Source organism: Branchiostoma lanceolatum, chromosome 3, assembly GCF_035083965.1.
Source record: "Branchiostoma lanceolatum isolate klBraLanc5 chromosome 3, klBraLanc5.hap2, whole genome shotgun sequence".
Taxonomy (NCBI): Eukaryota; Metazoa; Chordata; class Leptocardii; order Amphioxiformes; family Branchiostomatidae; genus Branchiostoma; species Branchiostoma lanceolatum.
In genome coordinates, this window is record NC_089724.1 from 22,385,806 (window position 1) to 22,406,567 (window position 20,762).

Consider the following 20,762-nt stretch of genomic DNA (forward strand, 5'->3'; position numbering starts at 1 on the left):
CATCCCCAGCATACCAAGCAGCAGGGCATCTAAATTACCTTTTAAGGGATATTAGCCAATTTTAGAACTGTATTGCAATAACTAATCTCTTGGCTTGATTGACAATATTCATTACATTTTTGCCTGAATAAATAAAGATAGTGAAAACATATTTCATTGTAAAATATATCTTTTAACAAAGAAAGAGGAAAAGGATGAAAGTTCCTTCTCCTGGATTCACTTTCCTGAAACACCCTTTATTTCATGCACTGCTAGATGTTCAAAACCCATTTCCTCGGGGATTTCGCTTTTACTCAGTTCATTCTTTGAAGTAATTTCTAGTCACATCTGGAGTCCTTCATGACTTCTTAATCTTATAAACAAGAAGTCTTATTACTGGCAAGGAAGCAAATTAAGTTATCTCCAAATCTTATGAGATTGGGTCCTGTGATGATTTCTCAATTAGTTCTCAGCTTGTTGTGAAGAATTTTATGATCTTCTCTAAGATGGGAAGCAGTGAGTGAATGTATAATTGCATATTGCTAGCTGCAAGGAAATCACATTATCTTATAGAGGATCTAGAGGTATTTTCCTTGACACTATTTTGCTACTGTTGCTTTTGCGTGAAACAAATATTCTGTGAAAGATGCTGTATGAAGTAGTGTGAACTGTGATATTGCTGGAGTTTTTTTAAGCTTTTTGAAGTGTTTTTTTTTCCCTTTTTTTTATGAGGCCATTTTTGCATAGAAGGAGGAATAATGTTGGTCTTGTTGATTTGATATTAACGTTACCATGCTGACGAAGTTTCAGTGTATCTAAAGAAGCAGGAATGACATTATGAGATACATTTTTGGCAGTCTGTGGCCAATCAGAACAATTTGTACAGCTTTCTTAGGTAGAATAATACTGGATAATCTTCTAATTATTTTGATGGACATTACTGTAGCATTGCTGTGCCACAGTTGCTACATGTACATGCCAAGTTGTTCCATTCAACTCTTTTCTTGCATGCATCAAAAATAATGCCGTTGGTCTATAGCATTAAACTAAACGACATTTACTGTTTAGAATTTATGACCCCATTATCTTATTATATTGAGACGACATGTATAAAAGCATCCAGGCACATATATTGCAATGGCGGTTTTTCGCACTGATGAACATACCACAAATTTTGAGACATTAATCCTTCAGAAATACAGACACATGCGTCTGTGTCCTTATGATTCCAAATTCAATTTTAAACCCTTTTTAGGTCTCAGATAGCGATGCTAATTTTTCTTAACGCACAATGATTTTCACTTGACATAAATCATGTAATGCCTACGACATTAAATACTGGCAATCAAATCACAACTCACCATGCAAACCATGGCTTTGTGTACACCAGAGTGTGAAGCTGCGGGCATTTCGTATTTTGCCTTCATGTAAGGATGTACAAAGGTTTTGTTTTCCATGTGTCGGTTTGTGTGTTTGCTTGTGTATCTTTAGTTATTTGAATACAGAAGAGTCACAGGAAAAAACGTGTAACTGCAGACTAACAGGAAGTGGAGTTTGAATTGGAGGTCAAGATGGTTTAACTTGCAGTTCTGAAACAAGTTTTCAGAATCAAAGTCAGGATATTTCTAGGTTTAAAAGGGAAATGTAAAGGAATATATTCTTTTCCCTTGTGTTGTTCTCCTTTAGAAATCAGCATCTGATGAATCTCTATAAGGAGGATTGAGTTCCCGACAAAAATAAGACTTTGGGGTTTGAACCTATTGAACCACTTGCTCCACTTTTATAACTTTTCTGTTCAAAGCTACCACCAGACTTACTTTCTGATCTGTACCTACAGTCTGTGATTTTATGTTTGGTTCTCCCAAAGCTGTCAAGCTCAACTTTTACTAGTAGCATATATGGTACATTATTTATATACCTCACCATTGCAATAATCTGAGACTGTAAATGTGTCACTCTAGGGGGAATGTACTGTATGTGGAGCAAAGGTGTTTGCTGGCTGTCCCTCGGGGATGTCCAGTAATCATCCTTACCGGAGCAGCCTGCTGGGACAGTACAGGCTAAAGAATATGTAGCCTTCCACAAAAATATGTATCTCTGCAATGCTTCAGTAGCTACCATTCAATGCAATGTTGGAAGCTATGCTGTATGGGTGGAGGTTTGCATTCTGTAATGCTGTCCAGTTCTATATCGAGATGTAGATTGTTAGACCACGTCTGGAGTAGTTACTGTTAAGTCAATGTGGAAACAGTGGAATTGATTTAACTCAAATCAATTCCACATTGACTTAACTGTAACTACTCCCGACGAGGTCTAACAATCTACATCACAATATCGTTTAACTTTTTTCGGTAGTTTTGAGAATGTAAACATTTTACTCATAACATGAGTGGGTAGATAAACAAGGTTTCTATTTGAACATCAGTTTACAAAGTGCTTTGATGTAAATTCTATCAAGAGTACAACCATATAAATCCTGTTGGCCCTAATCCCCCTGCCCCTCTGACATCAATAAATCCTCTGCGCACCTGCTTAGGTAAAACAATTAACCTCCTCAGAATCCAGTTTATATTCAACAAATGAAAAAACTTATGTTCTGAATATTTCAATCAAAGGTAATATCAGAATTCTGATTTATATCTGTATCCATACTTGTCAACAGGTGTGGCTGCATCTTGGCCTATTGTACCAACCAATTCACAATGTGAATGTTCTGAGCCTCACATATTTACTTGTTTCCTTTCCTGTGGAGGGTAACAGAAACTAAAGAGAAGAAAACTGTGTACTATAAATCTCTTGTTATGCCCATACTGAGTGGAGAAAAGTGCTGTACTACCATGCTGCTCTTCATTCTGGATGGTCAACTGGGGATGAAAGAACACCAATATTGACTCATACTAAAGTGGGGCGACATTGCTAACCTGTGCACTTTGGGAATGTGTCAAAGGAAATATGGACATCAACATGGGTCAATATAAAGTTGTTATGGCTTTCCTATGTGTATTTGTGGGTTGGGTCCATAAATTTTGGATCTATATTTCTCTGAAACTTCCCCTGGACTGTCAATACTAAACAATTGTTTTATACTTACTCTGAGATATTGCTGTAACCCCAGAGAATAATGAAATAATTTTGAAATGGGGGCACTGCTTGTTGTGCAGTAAGTGTAATGGTCTTGTGACATAATGGTTTTGCCATCTGCATGACGGTTGGGTGGTGTAATGATTGTAGGGAGAAGGTTTGGGTCAAAGGTGTGTCCAGATGTTCCCAGAGCTCAGCAGAATAAACTGTGTTAGAGTTCCACTTTCACCATGATTTACAGATAAGGAACCCAGTGCTAGTCTGTTTATACTACCATTAACTAAGCAGGGAGGATCTGTAAATATAAAAGTTTGTAACGCTTAGGTTGCCCAGCATTTGTTTGTGAAAATGTCTGTGTTATATGTTACAGTACTTGAAAAAGATGTATACCTGGTGTGATTGTTTAAAAACACCCCTATACTCTTCCATGATCGTCTGACCCTTAATGTTAGAAATCAGTGAAAGTGTGCTGGACCCTGGAGCTGCCTGATGGGGCAAAGGTCACCACAAATGGGCGCCCACCCGACACTAAGAGCACATTTTGATGCTAGTACCTAACAGTGCCACTTTGGCAGTAATACTGCACTTTTACAGACATGAGTGTAGTCTTACTTGGGCCGGTGCCATCATATGTATGGTCACCTTTAGGTCAAAGGTGAGGGCAGAATGCCCCCCTAGGTACTGCACAGCAGAACCACACTCTCAGGTTTTATTCTGCCAATTCTGCTAAAACGGCGTGCCTCCGAGTTCCCCCTGTACAAGTATATACTTCACTTCAATCTCTTTCTGCATCTGTGTTTTGGCTAATCCATGCTGCTGGCAGCTTGACGGGAACTAAATTTCATAAACGTCTCAAAGGTCCTCCAAGATAGCAGGGCAAGAAGGCAAGGATGAAGAAGTCTTAGTGACTGTAAGGAAGTTTTGACAACTGATGTTTCAGCGGCTTCAGCCTTCAGAGGCACTTTCCATGTTATTAATACAAGCTTCAGTTTCACATTCCTTGGTACTGATACAGCCTTCAGTGCCACTTTCCATGGTACTGATACAGCCTTCCGTAGCAAGTTTAATGGTACTAAAACAGACTACAGTTGTACGTTCCATGATACTGAAACAGCTTTTAGTTGTACTTCCATGCTGCTGATACAGCCTTCAGTGCCACTTTCCATGGTACTGATACAGCCTTCAGTTGCAAGTTTAATGGTACTAAAACAGACTACAGTTGTACGTTCCATGATACTGAAACAGCTTTTAGTTGTACTCCCATGGTGCTGAGACAGCCTTCATTGGCACTTTCCATGGTACTGATCGAGCCTTCATTGGTACTTTTCATGGTACTGAAATAGCCTTCAGTGGCATTTCAGTGGTACTTTCCATAGTACTGATACAGCCTTCATTTTCTCTTTCCATGGTACTAATGCAGCCTTCATCGTCACTTTTCATGGTGCTGATACAGCAATCAGTGGTATTTCAGTGGCACTTTCCATGGTACTGATATAGCTTTCTGTTGTACTTCCATGGTACTGATACAGCCCGTAGTAGCACTTTCCTTGGTACTGATGCAGCCTTCATTGGCACTTTCTATGGTGTTGGTACTGCTTTTATCGGTTCTTTTCGTGGTGCTGATACAGCCTTCAGTGACACTTTCCATGGTCCAAATACAGCCCTTAGTGGCACTTTCCATGGTACTGATACAGCCTTCAACTGTCCTTCCATGGTACGTTGCTACTGTGGCACCTTCTGTGGTATTATGCAGCTTTCAGTGGTACTCTTGATAGTACTCAAAATTCCATTTGGTCATATTACTTATTTTCACTAGTGCCTTGTGTGGTATTGATGTGATTCTTCTGCACATACTAGTTCCTTTTGTAGCATGCCAAATATGGCCGTTGGCACACACTTTCCTGCTGATAGCTTGCAGCCACATTTACATAAATCACCTCTCCACATGTCACTCAATACATCATGAAACATAGTTACTCTTCTTCTAAATAGCTTTAGAATGATAGCAATATAGTCCTTCCTTGTTTCTCGGCATAATTGAATCTTGCTGGTGCGGTAACGACGTCTGCAAATAGCCGCATATGATCCAAATGAAGGGCAACGTCTCTATCTTCAGCGGTGCCATTTGGCCTTAAGTGGGATAATGTTCCAAGCGAGTATTTTCGTGACTCAGCAGTCGTAAAGGCTTCCATCTGTTTACCAAATCCCCAGCATGCATGCACACCGGATGCCCTGAAAGGGAAAGTAGGTCAGTGAAAGTGCTCGTACCGGCTGTGCCTGTCGTTACAGCTCTGTATCAATAAATGAGCAGGGAGCACGTCTTGTTGGGCAGTCGTTATGTGGTCTGTGATCAGGCCGTTGGAAACGTCCTCATTCATCACTCATGAAGAAGGATATCACTATAGCCATAAGACTGCAGTATTTAAGACCTCCCCTAGTACATCTAGATCTTAAAAAAGGAAGAAAACAGTTTGGAGTGTAATGTGATTTTCTTCCTAAATTTACTCCGATTTACCATCAGTAGATATTGACAAAATATAGGTTGCGCATTGGGTCATGCAAACTTGCTAGCAAGCATTAAGTGATTGGCAGGGTACTGGATGTTACCAGTGAATACAGCATGCTTCATAGGCATTTAGTATACTTTTCTTTAAATACATGTCTTAGGACGAAAAAAGGTTCCACTCAATTTAATCTTTTCCACCGTTGTTGTTTTTTATATCATGTCTGATAGAATCTGTTGTTATACTTTTATTTTGTCATCTTTGGTTTCCTTTAAACTTTTGTCCTGTTGTGCTGGCTCACCTTGGCTGCCTAACTCTGCCAACTGGTCCAGGAAAGGTTTGATGTTGAGGCCTTTTTAATCAACTTATTGTGACACCAAACAGTAGAGTTGCTATTCGTGATTAGTTGTGATATTAGCATTCTAAGAACAGATTTTACCAGTCCTGAATCTTTAAGTTTGATTTTATTTCAAGAATCAGATTAAGGGCATTCTTTTGTGTCTTCTCAATTGATTCGTCAATGTTGTACCAAACACAAAAGGAATAACATTTTCAGTCCTTATGTTTGAGGCAGACATAAAAAATATTACAAAAAGGGTACCAACGGGAAACCTCGTTTTTGTAAACAGCATGCTTTTACTATTCAATTGATTCAATACTTTAAATTGACTTTGTTGGGCCCCTTGTTGTGATGACTCATCGGAAACTTTTTTTGATACCTAGTATATGATGATATATTCATTTCATTTGCATGCAAATCAGAAATATTACATAAATGAAGCTGTAAAACCAGACAGCAGGCTATTTTTTAGCGTCACTGATTGGATCTTGTGTTTACGATGCACCCAGTGGTCGTAACAACGATCAGAAAGATTAATTGAGCGCATTAACCTTAATTTTTGTATAGAAATTTGCATAAAACTGATAATAATCAAGGATGGTAAAACTTGTTCTATGTACTTTTTATGCTTCAGATTGAAATGATGTCATTAAACTTCACATAAACATGATAATGGTCACTACCTGGGTATAAAGATGCTGCATGGGTCCTTTGAAATTTAGTATTTTTCATTGAAAAATACAATATACTGGTATACGAAGTTTTAGTATGCTCACTACTATATTCCCGTTCATGACACAGCCCTAAAGGAAACAAAAAGCCGCAAACATGTGGGTCACCCTGCTGTCCATATAGGAACCAAAGGAAGTCCCATAAAATCCCTTTTATACCCCTCACTTTGGGTCCTTGGTGCACTGCAGATTCACTCAAAGCTTCGTTTTTAGGATGTTCACAAACTGCTGCATTACTACTTCATTGCAGGTGAACATTTATTGAGTGGTCGTCATTCATTTCTGGCAACGCTAAGAGCAGAACAGGAACATGTATACCATGTGGCAGGTGGCCGGTGCGGGCCCACGTCGGACGTAAAACCAGCAATTTGCAAGCCAAATATGATCTTTTATGACAGGCGCCTAATATATTTACTGATCTCCCCTGCAGCAACGCTGACCCCCATTTGCAGTAAAGCAGAAAAATAGCAAAGGGGAGCTTTTATTGCATCTGTTCCGATATTATCGTAACCACTCTTCAATGTCATTTTCCGACTTTCTTCTTCGATTCGGCAGCAATGTCTTCTGTTGACATTTTCGGAGAGCATCTTGAATTGATCCACCTGAGACAGCGTTTGCCAGTTGGCTCAGTTTTTGGATTTTGATATTCTGTTTCTTATCGCCTATTTTAGCAAGCCATTGACCTCTGACCCCTCCAAGGAGGCTCATCAATTTTGTGTACCTTTATGCTAAGCCCTGGAGAGCTTTAAACCAACTGTCATAAAAAGAATATCACAACCGTGGCATTCCACCTATTGCTTGCACAAAGTTTTTTATGGACAATTCTTCACACAGATAATTTCCCCTGCTTTGAAACGGGGTAAAACCTACTTAACGTCACACCGCATTACCGCACAAAAGGACACATAAATCTTCAGCCTGACGACTTTTTCCCGGCAACCCCCTACCCGACACCTAGTACTCCAGGGTTAATCACCTTCAACGCTCTTTTATAATTCCACCATCTATTGACAGATTTTATGTGGCATGAAATCAGGCCATATTTCATAATTCTGTGCTTTCTGGGCTACCGATATGCTGGCTTGTTTTGCGAGCAGAAGGGTCGCAGGAGGACGCAAGGTGAAGCATATAGAATATTATTGTATGACTTCCCTGGAGCGGCATTTGTCTTGTTGTAGAATGGACAATTGACGACTTGGAAGTTGCCAACTAAAACAAAAGAGGGGGAATTTTTTTTCTTCCCTCATACAAATAGACAAAAAACATTCTTTCTTATTCTATAGTAGAGTACAGCAAGCTTTGCTGTAAACTTTGTCTTATAACTTTGCAGTCTTCCTTTCAAATATAATTTTCTCTTTTCCTACCTTTTCTGAGTAATCTTTGTGAAAAGGTGCAGATGACACAGTCACATCAACCAAGTAATGGTTTTATTTGTGGATGGAGTATATTTTGTTTTAGTGATCTGACACGGCATAACTATGGGCACATTAACGTTTTGAAACCATGTTGTGTTACCTTTCTTTATGGTCAGTACACCACAGAGCATTAAACGCACTATAAACCACACCTCCTGATTTCTATATGGACCTATGGATTTCCTCTACTTCCCAGTAAGTAAGGCCATCATGAACTGAAACAGTTAAGTAAATTCCGTCCATCTAAGACGTAAACCTCTAACATTACTGCTTGCAGGAAAGATGAAGAATCGTGTACAGGAGGTTCCAGTGTTCCCCAAATTGGTTCGCTGATTAAGTTACACCTCAGTAAGGTGCTTAGTGGCTCCACGGTCATTCTGCCTTCTATTACGCTATTTTATCGACCATAAAACTGGTGCTATAACGGTGGTGTGACATTTTAAAAGCTGCCTCTAACTGGTCTGCAGCCTTTCAATCTGCTGGCTTATTACATGTGTGGCAAAAAGTATTCTTCCCGTTTCATTGGTATTTACTGTCGCACGTTTCGCCGCATGATTAGAAAATCCGACGGATTCGATTGGGTCTTGAACTGCTCATGCAGGGCGGCCTGGAAATATTTTAAATGAGAAAAAAATGGGATCAATTAGGAAAGTTGGAGGAGTTTAGTATTAACAGTTCAGGCGCAGTGCTGTCAGTGAGGCGAGGCCGGAGATTGGAGGCGGTGCTGTTGTGTTTCACTGCGGTTTTACTGCTGCTTCGGGTGTTCTGCCAGCGGAAATGAGTGGAACTTGTGAACCCAATCTCCACCCAACGCTACAACTGATCACCTTCTGAACATGAAATGCACTGTAAAGTGGAGTTTTAATTATCTAGATGAGGTCCCACAAAGATCGGCCTCTCGAGGGCAAGAGCAATGAAAAATGGGTTTTCAGACACAACTTTCATTCGTTGGTTGCGTTTCGATCCAGAAGGTTTTGGAATTGTTTGAAAATTATAGTACATACATGTATATCTTCCATTTCATCTTTTAGGCCTTTCAAATGATGTCTTGAATTTAATGATAACCACTTTATGATGACTAAACTCTATTGTACTGAGGTACTCGGGCACTACATATAGGTCTTATTACAAATTCTAATAGATCTATAGATCTGTAGGCAGAATTACTTGATTTATCACAGAAAAGAAAGCATAACTTTCAGATATCCAAAGTTCCAGCTACATGTACATTGTATGTTGCATATGTCAAAGAGACATGAATGACCTAAATCATTGACCTCAATTAAGCCAAGATAAGATGAAGTATAGTGTTAGGTTTTAACAAGCAGATACAATATTGTTTTTATTATTTGCTCTTATTTGCTCTTATTTTATCAATATCATGAATCGTCTGTGTACTAAGCAAATATATTACATCGGCCCATGCCAAGTGTCTTAAGCTAGAATCCCTCTTGTTGGCATCTTAATTCTCAGTGAAGATGGCGTCCAAGGAAGTGATAATTGAATTTACTTGGTTTCTGCTCAAAGGGATCAATAAGTGATGAAAATCAGTGGATCGTCATGGTCAGATCGTTTCTCGCCTCCAAATTTATCTCCGAGGCGCAGGCTGTGTTTTGATGAATGGTCCAGCCCAAATCTTATCTACACATTATGAGTGCTTATACTACAATCAATCAACATGTCTTGTTCCTGGGGATGCCATGTCTTAAGGTGCAGTGGAAGATTAAATGTTTTACCTTAATGGCACAGCTACACTTTGGAGCACTATCAGGCACGGGAAGGGAGGGGGGATTGTTGAGATGTCGTTATCACCGTGCCTCCTATGCTGATACCAAGTCCCAACCTTTGTGTGTGGGCGTCATTCAACTTGGCATTGTAGAATCTTCGTACTGTCAAGGAAGACCACCCTGTATTACGTAAGGGTTCTGTGCTATCCGTGAATAGTTTCATCAGGTTGGTAAGTCACTGAATAAAAAGACTCTTTTTTCACAACCAAGGGATTTATTCAACCAACGTTTCTGTACTAGTATGGGAAAACTCTTGCCTATGACAGTAAGAGCTCCTGGACCAGCAAGGCTCCCATCCCCTCTCCCCGTGTGTCCAGTTGTAGTACAGTGGGAGTATCATCAATAGTGATTACCACCCTACATACATGTAAGCCCAATGTCAGGGAGAGGAGAAAACTGTCAAGTCTTCGGTGTTAGCCTCTTCCCTACTGCTGATCCAGAGTCCAATACGAATTTGGTCCAAAGGGCATCTCCAGCAGGAAGTAGGTTAAAGTCAGCTGAACAAACCTTAAAGTTTACATCATAATCAAGTCCCAGAGAGGAATGAAAGTGTCAACCAGCATTGCAGAGTTGAGATGATTTAACACCTTAATACTGGTTATATAATACATAATATTTAACTGTCCTACCAGCAGCCCTTAAAATGTGAGGTTCCCACATATTGCAGATCAATAAGATAAAGATTCATTAAGTCCATTTACATATAATATATGTTATATGTTTGAAGTATATTGTTTTCTTGACTTATCTTCACTTGCAGCTTGTGCACTGTCTTTATGGATGATCTCCATACTTTACATAGTTTACCTCCGAGCTCAAGACCTAGTGATGGAGTCACACTTCACAAGAAGCACAGCAGAAATCTTGTACTGATTAGATCTCACTTATGAATATTCCTATCCGTCAATTGTTGTAACTGATATAAGGAATTTGCAGAGTTGTAACAATGCGGTAATGATTAAATCCCACGCAAAGTTACCAGTAATCACACAGGCTCACCTGGTCCCCCGTCACACTCAAGACGCAATTAGAAATCAAAATCTGTGTGAAAGTTATGCAGTGATATGACTGTGTAGCTTTGATTAGCACCGCCTGGAGTGAGACATATATTGGCATGCATTTTATTGATGTCTTAAAAATGTAACATTTATTCAAAAGACAAGTTTATCTTTTGGTTTACAACTTCATTGATATCAAGAATTACTCAGAGAACTTCTAATTTTGAGTTTTGAAAATACTGTTTTCATAATCTATGAATTACAACTGTATAATATAGATTCTATCTATAGAGAGGAATATAATCATTTTGCAGGAAAAGAAAAGAAAAGGAAAAGAACTTGCAAGTCTCATGCTTAAAGTTACCCCAAAAATTATAACGGGTTCATAAATGCTGAAGTGTAGTTTCGAAAAAAAGGAATATACATGTACAGTCAATAGCAAAAGGTCTTACTCTATTACAAATGTTTTGGAGGGAATCAGCAATGTTGCAGTGTGTATTTTCCCATAGAAAAAAAGTAATCCCCATGCCTGGCAGGGGCACATGAATGTATGAAAATCAACTGGTAACTAATCTGTATCCTGCAATGACTTTGACAACCGAATGTGAAAATGAAATACCTGAAACATACTTATTAATGACTTTCTAAGAATATCTCAGATTTCAAATCTACTTGAAAGCTACCTGTCTAAATTCTGAAGCAATCAACATCTGAGTTGTTCCTAGAACTTCTGGAGTCACATGACCTGGAAGTGGCAGGTCATCCTTCTGGAGAAAGGCTGAAGCAGACAATTTCATGCTTCTCACTCTGTGTTGGAACAAAAGTTAGGTTTCATACATCAAGTTGTTTGGTTCACAGGTGAACTTTCCTGCTAGAGCCTGGACATTTGCCACAAGTACAAGTCTGGCAATGTTTGTCTGAACAGGTGTTATTATGGATGCGAGCTTCCTAACATATTGAAGCCCCGGTATTGCATGTCTATTAAGCACCGTATACTGTGTCATTATTGCCTTGTTATGGCTAATGTTGATGGCTGCTTTGATATTCATTGATACGAAATGAGGTAGAGGGCTTCGGGAAGGTAATTGCTTGTTTCACTTGATTCTTTAGAATGATGAGATTGTAATGTTGTTGAAACATTCCTGTGAGACCTTGCAGCTTCTAATAATCCACTCTATGGTGGGCTAAGCAGTATCAAAAATGAAACCGGTAATGAGACCTGCCACACCAAATATCAGCTTGATATTGATATCTAAAAGCAAAGCTATATATTTGTTCCTTCAAAAATGTTGGAAGAGCATAGTATCTAATGAGTGACAATCCTTTGCCGCCTTTCTAATTGCAGACTTTCAACTGCAAAAAGACACAACACCATTGTTTTACATCCTGGTAGTACTGTATTGTGTGTTTGTCATGTCTGATTTCCTATCTTTGTTTACGTGTATAGTATGGTGCAGATGTTTGAGCAAATGTGATATTCAAAATGTATCATTCCTTCAGAAGCCATCATGCAAGTGTGGCCTAACTATAAACAAATACGAGCAGAAATGATGAAAACGGATTGGTTATGGCCATAATTGTGTTTCTCCGTTGCATCCAAGATGGGACTTTGGGACGCTTCTCATCGCAATCAAACTTGACAAATGTTCCACTTTTACTGGGACCATGCAATCACTCAAGCTCAACAAAAATGACTTCACAAAACATGTTAGTGACACAAAAGTTCCTTAAGCCGAAGACAGATGTACTTCCCCCTTGCCTTTCAGGGGCAAATAGCAGGAAAAGCGACCCATGGACCCGAACGACAATTTCGCTTCTCCTTGACAAAGTGCCCGCAGCTTCCCTAATTGTCTGTGGTAGAAATGAACCACAAAGACGAGGCAGCGACTGGAAACATTTCTGAAGGATCATTTAATTTAAAGGTGACATGTCATCTCGTAGCATGCCTGCAGTATGGTTCGCAGTCAGTCACACGTACACTAATGAAGTGCCCTCTGCCATCTTTGCTTTGTAGCTTCTTTAGGAGGATGCATGTCACCAAGCAAATGTGTGATATCATTTTCGGTTCTAGTGGTAATTTGTAAAAGAGATGGGCCTTCAGAGGAGGGCATTGTTGAAATAACTGAACTGTCTTAAATCAATTGTGAAAGATATCATATTGGACAAAAGCGATGATACTTTCGGCTACCTTTTTTCGATAGCATGAAATCTATTTCATAAGTGCTGCAAGCCAGGGGCTGTGTAAAGAGCCATGGTCCATTTTTTCATGTAGGAACAAACGCTACAAATTAAAGTAAGTTCATGTACCTGACATTTGAGCACAATAGATCTAGACATCATAAAAATGACAGCTTTGTGTTTTCTGCAGTTGTCATTGCTCTGCCAGGATGTGATTTTATATTGTATGTCCAAATGAACTAAAATGACATGTATTGAACATTAAAGCAAGGACCTGTGATCTGAAAATATCAAAAGAAATTAGAGGATCGAAAGCTTCGCAAGGCTGTTCCAATAACATCTTGTGTGGCTACTGAGCTGACTGGAAAGTAGTTTTGCAGCAGTTCAAAGATGTGCTGTTGTTCAATGAGTACCCTGGGATTTGTCCAGGTTGTAATGGACAACGGAAGCTGTATGCACGTTTCTTACCTGGCAAATCCCGTGTAACGAATGACCCTTACTGCGAACGGTAAATGTGTGTCCCCGCTAAATAACCGTGACAGATAACGCAGATTAGAACAGCACCACCGCGGAGAAATGCGTGTATATTTGATATTTCTTGCCCATTAGTTTGCTGACCTCTGATTGGCTGCTGCCACAGCAGCAAATCTATGGGTGACATCCAAAGCAATTTTCTGTCAAAGTGTTGACAAATTTGTCCCCCTCCCAGCGGAAGTACATTATTAGCCAGAGTGTAGATAGGTTCCATTATTGCGTGGCGTACTTCTGAACGAAAAGTGCAATATCATGCGTACTTTCGCTCGGAAAATGAGCAATCCGTCAAAGAAGTAACATCCTTGTGGCAATCGATTGGGTGGAAATGGCCGCCCCTTGTACGACATAAAATACGCTGTGGGAGTATCACTACTTTCGGGATTGCTATTTTGTCTTTAACGAGCTCGGACCCTCTTCATATCCCCTATTTTAACCTTCGGCTGGTGTTAGGCCAGCATTTGTCATCTTAGCAACATTTGAGGAGGAACCTTAAATTTTTGTGTGTACGCTTAGCGATGAGCTGGGCATTTGCGGCTCTGTTTTTCCATTTATTTCAACTCTCCTACGTATACATTCTATGGATATGGTTATGATGCTATCATTACATACCAATCTTATGATAAATCATTAACAGTAAGGCTTGTGTAGAATATTTATCATTAAGTGTTATTCCAGACAAAATGAGGGAAGAGTAACGTTAGTTTCCATATCAGTATTTGAAATGATCATGTAATTCCGATTACTGAGTATTCTGACTTGAGTTGATGCATAGCCAAGTTTTTTGTCCGGATGATTCATTATTATATAGAAAACCTGATATCTCACCTGTAATTTGAATACATTTCGTATATCATTAAAGTGCACACTGTAGGTGTCTGTTTCGAAATAAATCAGTAGATAAGGAATTCCAAGGCTGCTTGCTGTAAGGGTAGAGCAGACAGGTAGTGCTGACCTACTTTTACAGGGAAGTGATGTATCGTCAAGTTTCAATTGGAAAATAGGGAGGGCAGGGAGAGTTATGCTGTTATCGCCATGGATACCGGGATCTCCATCCATCACTGACGTAAATCTGTCACATATTTGCTGGGTCATATGATCTGTACGATTGTGTCAATAGTAAGAGTACTCTACTTAGGTACTGTAATACTCCCATCAGGATTTTCTAAGAAAGAAGATTAATTCATTGATTGTCACTCTGTGTCAACAAATAGGTTTACCAGTTTCTTGAATAACATCTGATACAGTAACTGGACCAGGTAATTGGTTTGCCAGCTTTACATAGATACGTTTACCAGTATTAATACTATTATAAGTGTTGCCCAAGATTGCTGCACATCTTCATGATTCACCATTAGATTTGTAAAATCAATAGATAAAATCAATAGAAGATGATTTTTAATGCTCCATAAGTCATGTATCATTACCTACAGTTGTTTAACTAGGTAATATAAAGCGGTTAAGTTATATGCTTAGATATAAACATTTTCAAGGCTCCCTGTGGATCAAGAGTGTCAAGGTGGTTTCTCCCATAGCATGTCATTGAGAAATTCAGATTGATATTAGTGCCACCTAGCCATTTTCTGTGAAAGTGCAGGTGGTAGATCACTTGAAAAAAGTTTATTGGACTTTCATGATTTATGCTGTTACAATCTTTGCTACACCAGTGGTCTATATACAGTCTTAACGTGTAATGTGATAATTGATAATTCAGTATTTTCGTTCTTTCATAAGCAGCGTTTTAAGTTCAGTATTTTTTTTCTTACAGTATCGGAGGCTGTGTACGATGAGTACATGGACGTGACGACCACCCTTGATGTGGAGAAGAACTGCAGGGAAGAGGCAGAGAAATATGCTGCTAATGTATGTATTCTCTACATACCTGGATAATCAGATACTATAGACGCTGAGATATAACCCCATGTTCTAGTTAGGTTTCTCACTCACTGTAGCTAATATGTAACTTTATATTGTATTATGTTGAACCTGGGGTACTGACAGTGTTAAAATATTGGACAGTGGTTCCTTGTATTATGCCATGCTGCTCTAATGTCATAGGTCTAAAAGAGAAGCTGGTTCTGTCTGGGGACTTGCAAACTCCCAATGAAAGTATTGCTTTGTAACTGGGACAGACTGGGCCTTAGAAACATTCGGACATGTTCAGTTATCAGCAAATCCATATGGTTGCCTTGAAACAGATTGTGAAGCAGAACAAGCAGCTGAAGAGAGCGAGTCAGATGTTCATTCAGCAGCACGGAGGGCAGCTGCCGGAGATCCCTGTCTTCGAGAACGGTGACGACTCCGAGGTGGAAAGACTCAATGCCAGGAACAAAGGTCAGTTCTGAGTTGTGTTGGTTAACTATATGCATAATTGAATATGCTCTGAGCCTTTGGTACAAATTATAGGGCAGAAAGGTGGAAAAAGTTGGCTTGTGCTAAAATCAAAACTTGAGTATCCTTTCCTGTTGTTGGATGTTGCTGATTGAAATGAGAAGTCCCTAATGTACAGAACTGAATCAGATGACAAACTCTTCGCCTAGGCACAAAAATATTCCGTCTACTTCGTTGATGGAAAGGCTGCAAGAGAAGTGGGTCAACCGAGGAGAAGGAGGAAGAGTATACCTTTGAGGAAAGAGCAGAAGAATAGCAACACAGCTGAAAATGGGAGTCATTACAATTAACGTGCTGAAAACTTTATTGGACATGTTTGAGGGAGGAGGACCTATAGGTGGTTACCGGAGTCATCACTCTTCTAACGTTTTTAAGAAGAAGAAGAAAAAGAAGATGTAACATCTTTGTTATTTTCCCTGCAGAGTTGAGTGATGAGTTGTCTGAGCTGAAGCTACTCCAGTCCAGAACTCAAAGGAAACTGGAAAAGGCCGAAGAAGACATCAGGGTCATCAACCAACAGGTCATTCACCTTCTTCAGTTTCAGAATCTGATGTGATTTTCTTCACAAGGTAGCCAATGTGCTGCTTGCCTTGTTAAGCTGTTGTTGTGTCGAGAATATTATATTTACACAATTTAGGATGACTGAGTTCAGTGAAATGTTTTGCTATGAAACTGTATAATACTTCTGTATGAATAATAATTGTATGACAGTATTCCACACTTGATATACCACTAAATGATGACTGTTAAAGTCTGAATCATATATTGTAATGTTTATGATAATCATAGCCTCTGTTAACAAATCCGCCGGGTTACATAAATCTGTCACCTTGAAAAACAGTGGGTTTGAGAGGTCTCTAGTGCAGCACCCTCCAGCTATGCACAGTTAAGATATACAGGAGTGCATTATAATTATGTACCTTGGCGGAATTATGCTAGTAAATGTTAGATTTGGTGAGGCATGTAAATTGTGCTTTTTCCACTACAGTATGTAGAGGAGTGCACACAGCATGAGGAGACAAAGAAGTCACAGGTTGCTCTTGAGGAGACCATCAAGAAGTTTCAGAGAGGTGAGTTTAATAATACCCAGGGAAGATAGTTACGATTTTTTTTAAATTGTGTGTGTGTGTGTGTGTGTTAGTGTGTGTGTGTGTGTGTGTTGTTTCTGTGATTCCCGATATACACAATGCAGCATTACTATACATCCTCAGTGATAGTATTTCTGTAAAGCAGTATCTTTTTATTGCCTTGTTTTCACAATGCTTTCTGTTCTCTTCTATATACACATGTACATTATAAGCATGGGGCATGCTGACTCAGTGTTTGTTTCCTTGCAGTTTCTGTGCTAGCCCTGGGGGAGTACCAGGACTTGAAGTCCAAGTTTGACATGGAGAAGAGCTGCAGGACAAGAGCAGAGAGCTATGCTGCAGAGGTTAGTTTTCATCATTTATTGCCTGACAACCAAATGCCAAACAGAGATTGATCATGCATCATGAAATCATACCAGTGTTAAAAGGGTGTCTTGAAACAGCTATTTTCCTTCCCGTTTCTTGCAACTCCTTCCCCAAACCAATGACTGATGTTCTTTCTCCAGGATTAAATCTCAATGCATGTTAATAATTTGTCTGCAGATGTTGCGTCAGCAGAAGGCCATGACTAGACAGAGTGTCATCGTCATGCAGTCAGTAGCAGCAGACGAACGACTGATGAAGTCTCTACAGGATGTAGAAGAGCTGACAACATCACTGGAGAAGGAGAGGTTTGAACATGAACAGAAGGTAGGTTATGGTTTTCAGAGTTTTACATTCATCCTTGTTCTTCATTCCTGACCCTGCCTCTGGATCAAGAGGTTGGTAGTATAGTTCAAATCCTGGCTGTTGTCGCTCACCTGACATGCATGTTACTGCCTGCCAAGGACAGGACGTAAAGCTGTGGTCCACTGTACAATGCATCTGTAAATACTGTAGACAGCATCTGTTGTCTTTATTACAACCATTGGAAGATAAGCTCTACAGTGACCTAAACTGGTTCAAGATCACTTTCACTTTATTAAGGGCTGTTCTAGGAAAACTGATCGGGTGGGGGGCTTAAATCACTGGTTGTGACAGCAAATTAAACAAGACATCTTTCCATCACAGATAAAGGAGATGGAGGAGCAGATTACCACGGCAACAGATGTAGAGGAGCTGGAGAAGAAAGTTACCTTGGCGATGGAGGAGACAGAGTCGCAGGAGAAAAGAGCACAGGAGGCAGAGGAGAAGGTCAAGGTTTTGGAGAAACAAGGTAAGTTTTTCACGATGCTGAATATGAGAAGGTCAAAGGTGTTAGTTGAAGCACACAGCAGGGCATGTTGCATGCTACTAAATACATTTAGTGATGGTAGCCCTACCTGGACTGCTGCAGTCAAATGGGTGGACATGGATTTGTGCTTGGAATGGCTCCAAATCATGGTGGGGTTGGTGGACCACCTACTACATCAAACATGATATTGGGTTGAAAGTTCCACAAACTGAAAAAAAAAAACATTTCCTTCCTTTTCTAGTCAAGGAGCTGGAGGATAAGCTGATGCAGCCGATCCCTCCCCCTCCCCCACCCCCTCTCCCACCGCCCCCTCCTCCACCTGTCAACCCCATCCGCAGTCTGATCAGCATCCTGGGACAGAGAGGCAACAAGAAGAAGCCTCAGGCCAAAGGAAAGGATGGCAAAGGTCAGTGTTTGGTAGCAGTAAGAGGGGGAAGTCACCTACTTATAGGTTCCTTGTGACAACCAGCAAAGACTTAGCTCAACAGTAATTGGACAATGGAGCATAGGATTGATAATCACAGAGAATAAGTACAAGGTTACAGGCACTTGAAGAGGTTTCAGCATAGTCAGTGCTGTCTTGGTTACTCTGACAAAAAGAGCAAAGGTCACACAAGCAGTGAAATGCAGAAAGTAGAACCTTGCTATGTCAGTTTTGGTAAAATGGAAGGTGGGAGGGTAGAGACAGGGATTTTACACTGTTAAGTGTCAAGACGAGAAAGTTGTTGTCTTAGTATTTATTACCAACTGATATCTGTATCTACCATCCTATCTGTCTTTGTCTTATCTTTTGGATGCTCTTCCCTGACTGACATGTACATCTGCTTGTATCAGATGTACACTGAAGTTCATTCCCTGTCTGCCCATTGCTGAACCTACTAACATCCCTTACTGACATGCATGTACACATGACCTACTCTTCCACCAGGATCTGGGTCTGGGTCTGGATCCTCCACCCCTACCAGCACAGGTTTGTGTCCAAACTTCAGTGCTTGTGTATGTCTGTGTGTCTCTTTTCATCTCTTACTGTGGCTTTGCAAACATTGTTGCGTAACACCTCAAAGATAGAGACCGGCAGCAGGGCAGATTGCAACTAGCTGTGAATTAAGCCAGAATAAAGCATCTGAACTGCAGTCATCGTCAGTGTCGTCACTTGAAATGCCAGTAAGATAAGTAGATAAGAACCCAAAGATTAAATGAGGATCTGTTCCAATGTGTAATACTGGTAAATACAAAAACCATGAATCAGTGCATCCCTGATTTATGCCAAATATGCAATGATTTGCAGTTCGTTTTTGAAGAAGCTGTAGTTTAAAGCAAAGCTGCAAGGGGGAGTTTTTGGAGGGTGCTTGTCCTCTTGACATATTTCTTAGATACCTGATCTGTGATAAGTCCCTAATTCATCCACAATTCCTTCTCCTCCTGTCCCATGCTACCTGTCAGGATCACCTGTCAAGAAAGGTATGTACACCTGGTGCAGGTGTGTCACCTGCTGACACAGTCGACTAGTAAAGTGCACCACATCTAGAGTAATGGGTACGATCCCATTAGCCATTCTGCTGCTGAATCTCATACTCTGCTAGTTTTTTTTTCTGTTTGATTCAATCCATCCAAGAGATGATAGCCAAAGAAACTAAGAGAACATGATCGTCTCATCTCATGCTGCGAGATTTGGCAGGGATACCATATTGAAGACATTAGGCAAATAGTTCCACCTAGAATCATGGGTTTGATACCCATCAGGCGCTCTGCTGCTAAATCCTGATTCTGCTAGCTTTTATTCGATTTGATTCAATCCATCCAAGAGATGATAGCCAGAGAAACTAAGAGAACATGATTGTCTCTTCTCATGCTGCAAGATTCGGTAGGGCTAACATATTGCAGGCATTAGGCAAATTCCACCTAGAATCATGGGTTTGGTACCCATCAGGCGTTCTGCTGCTAAATTCTAATTCTGCTAGCTTTTATTCGATTTGATTCAGTCCATCCAAGAGATGATAGTCAAAGAAATCTGTAAGAGAACATGATTATCTCATCTCATGCTGCAAGATTTGACAGGGGTAACATATTGAAGACATTTCCATGAAACATATTAGCATTTAGCTTGAATTTCAAAGCCCTGTCCAAGGAGGTTATATGGCCCTGTCCAACACACTTCTGTGAGCTATTAACCACCAGTCTCACCTGTGTCTGATCCCAGAACTGGACCCAAGAGAACTCGCCATGCGAGAGATGATGGACAGGATCAGGTCAGGGAAGGTGCAACTTCGACCAACCAGACTGACCGGAACATCTGGGGTGAGTCTTAGGGCTGATGGGGCATGTAAGATATAAACCCAAATTTGGCCAATATTGCTGAAATTACAGTTTTTTGCTGCAGCCATCATAACTGCTTTTTTCATTTAAGAAACATTTTCAACATCTTTTGTGACTGTTTGGAAGCTACTGTTTATGTTCTGGGGTGAAAGTTAACCAAACAGCCACCATGGGTCCCATATATAGTGTCATACAAAGAGTCTTTTTATT

At 40.1% G+C, this 20,762-nt stretch overlaps 1 protein-coding gene across 4 annotated transcripts in view; it reads left to right on the forward strand.

Annotated features, from left to right (window-relative positions):
- LOC136431058 (shootin-1-like) overlaps nt 1-20,762 on the forward strand; it is a 47,497-nt gene that overhangs the window by 24,783 nt on the left and 1,952 nt on the right. For 2 of the 4 annotated variants that reach the window (XM_066422255.1, XM_066422258.1), the window contains 11 exons: nt 15,313-15,407; nt 15,743-15,878; nt 16,358-16,455; nt 16,924-17,005; nt 17,273-17,367; nt 17,567-17,713; nt 18,074-18,218; nt 18,478-18,642; nt 19,165-19,206; nt 19,680-19,697; nt 20,437-20,534. In XM_066422255.1, coding sequence (XP_066278352.1) covers nt 15,313-15,407; nt 15,743-15,878; nt 16,358-16,455; nt 16,924-17,005; nt 17,273-17,367; nt 17,567-17,713; nt 18,074-18,218; nt 18,478-18,642; nt 19,165-19,206; nt 19,680-19,697; nt 20,437-20,534 — 1,121 coding nt within the window. The remainder of the gene's footprint in view (nt 1-15,312; nt 15,408-15,742; nt 15,879-16,357; nt 16,456-16,923; nt 17,006-17,272; nt 17,368-17,566; nt 17,714-18,073; nt 18,219-18,477; nt 18,643-19,164; nt 19,207-19,679; nt 19,698-20,436; nt 20,535-20,762) is intronic. The other 2 variants (XM_066422256.1, XM_066422259.1) reach the window with 2 other exon arrangements.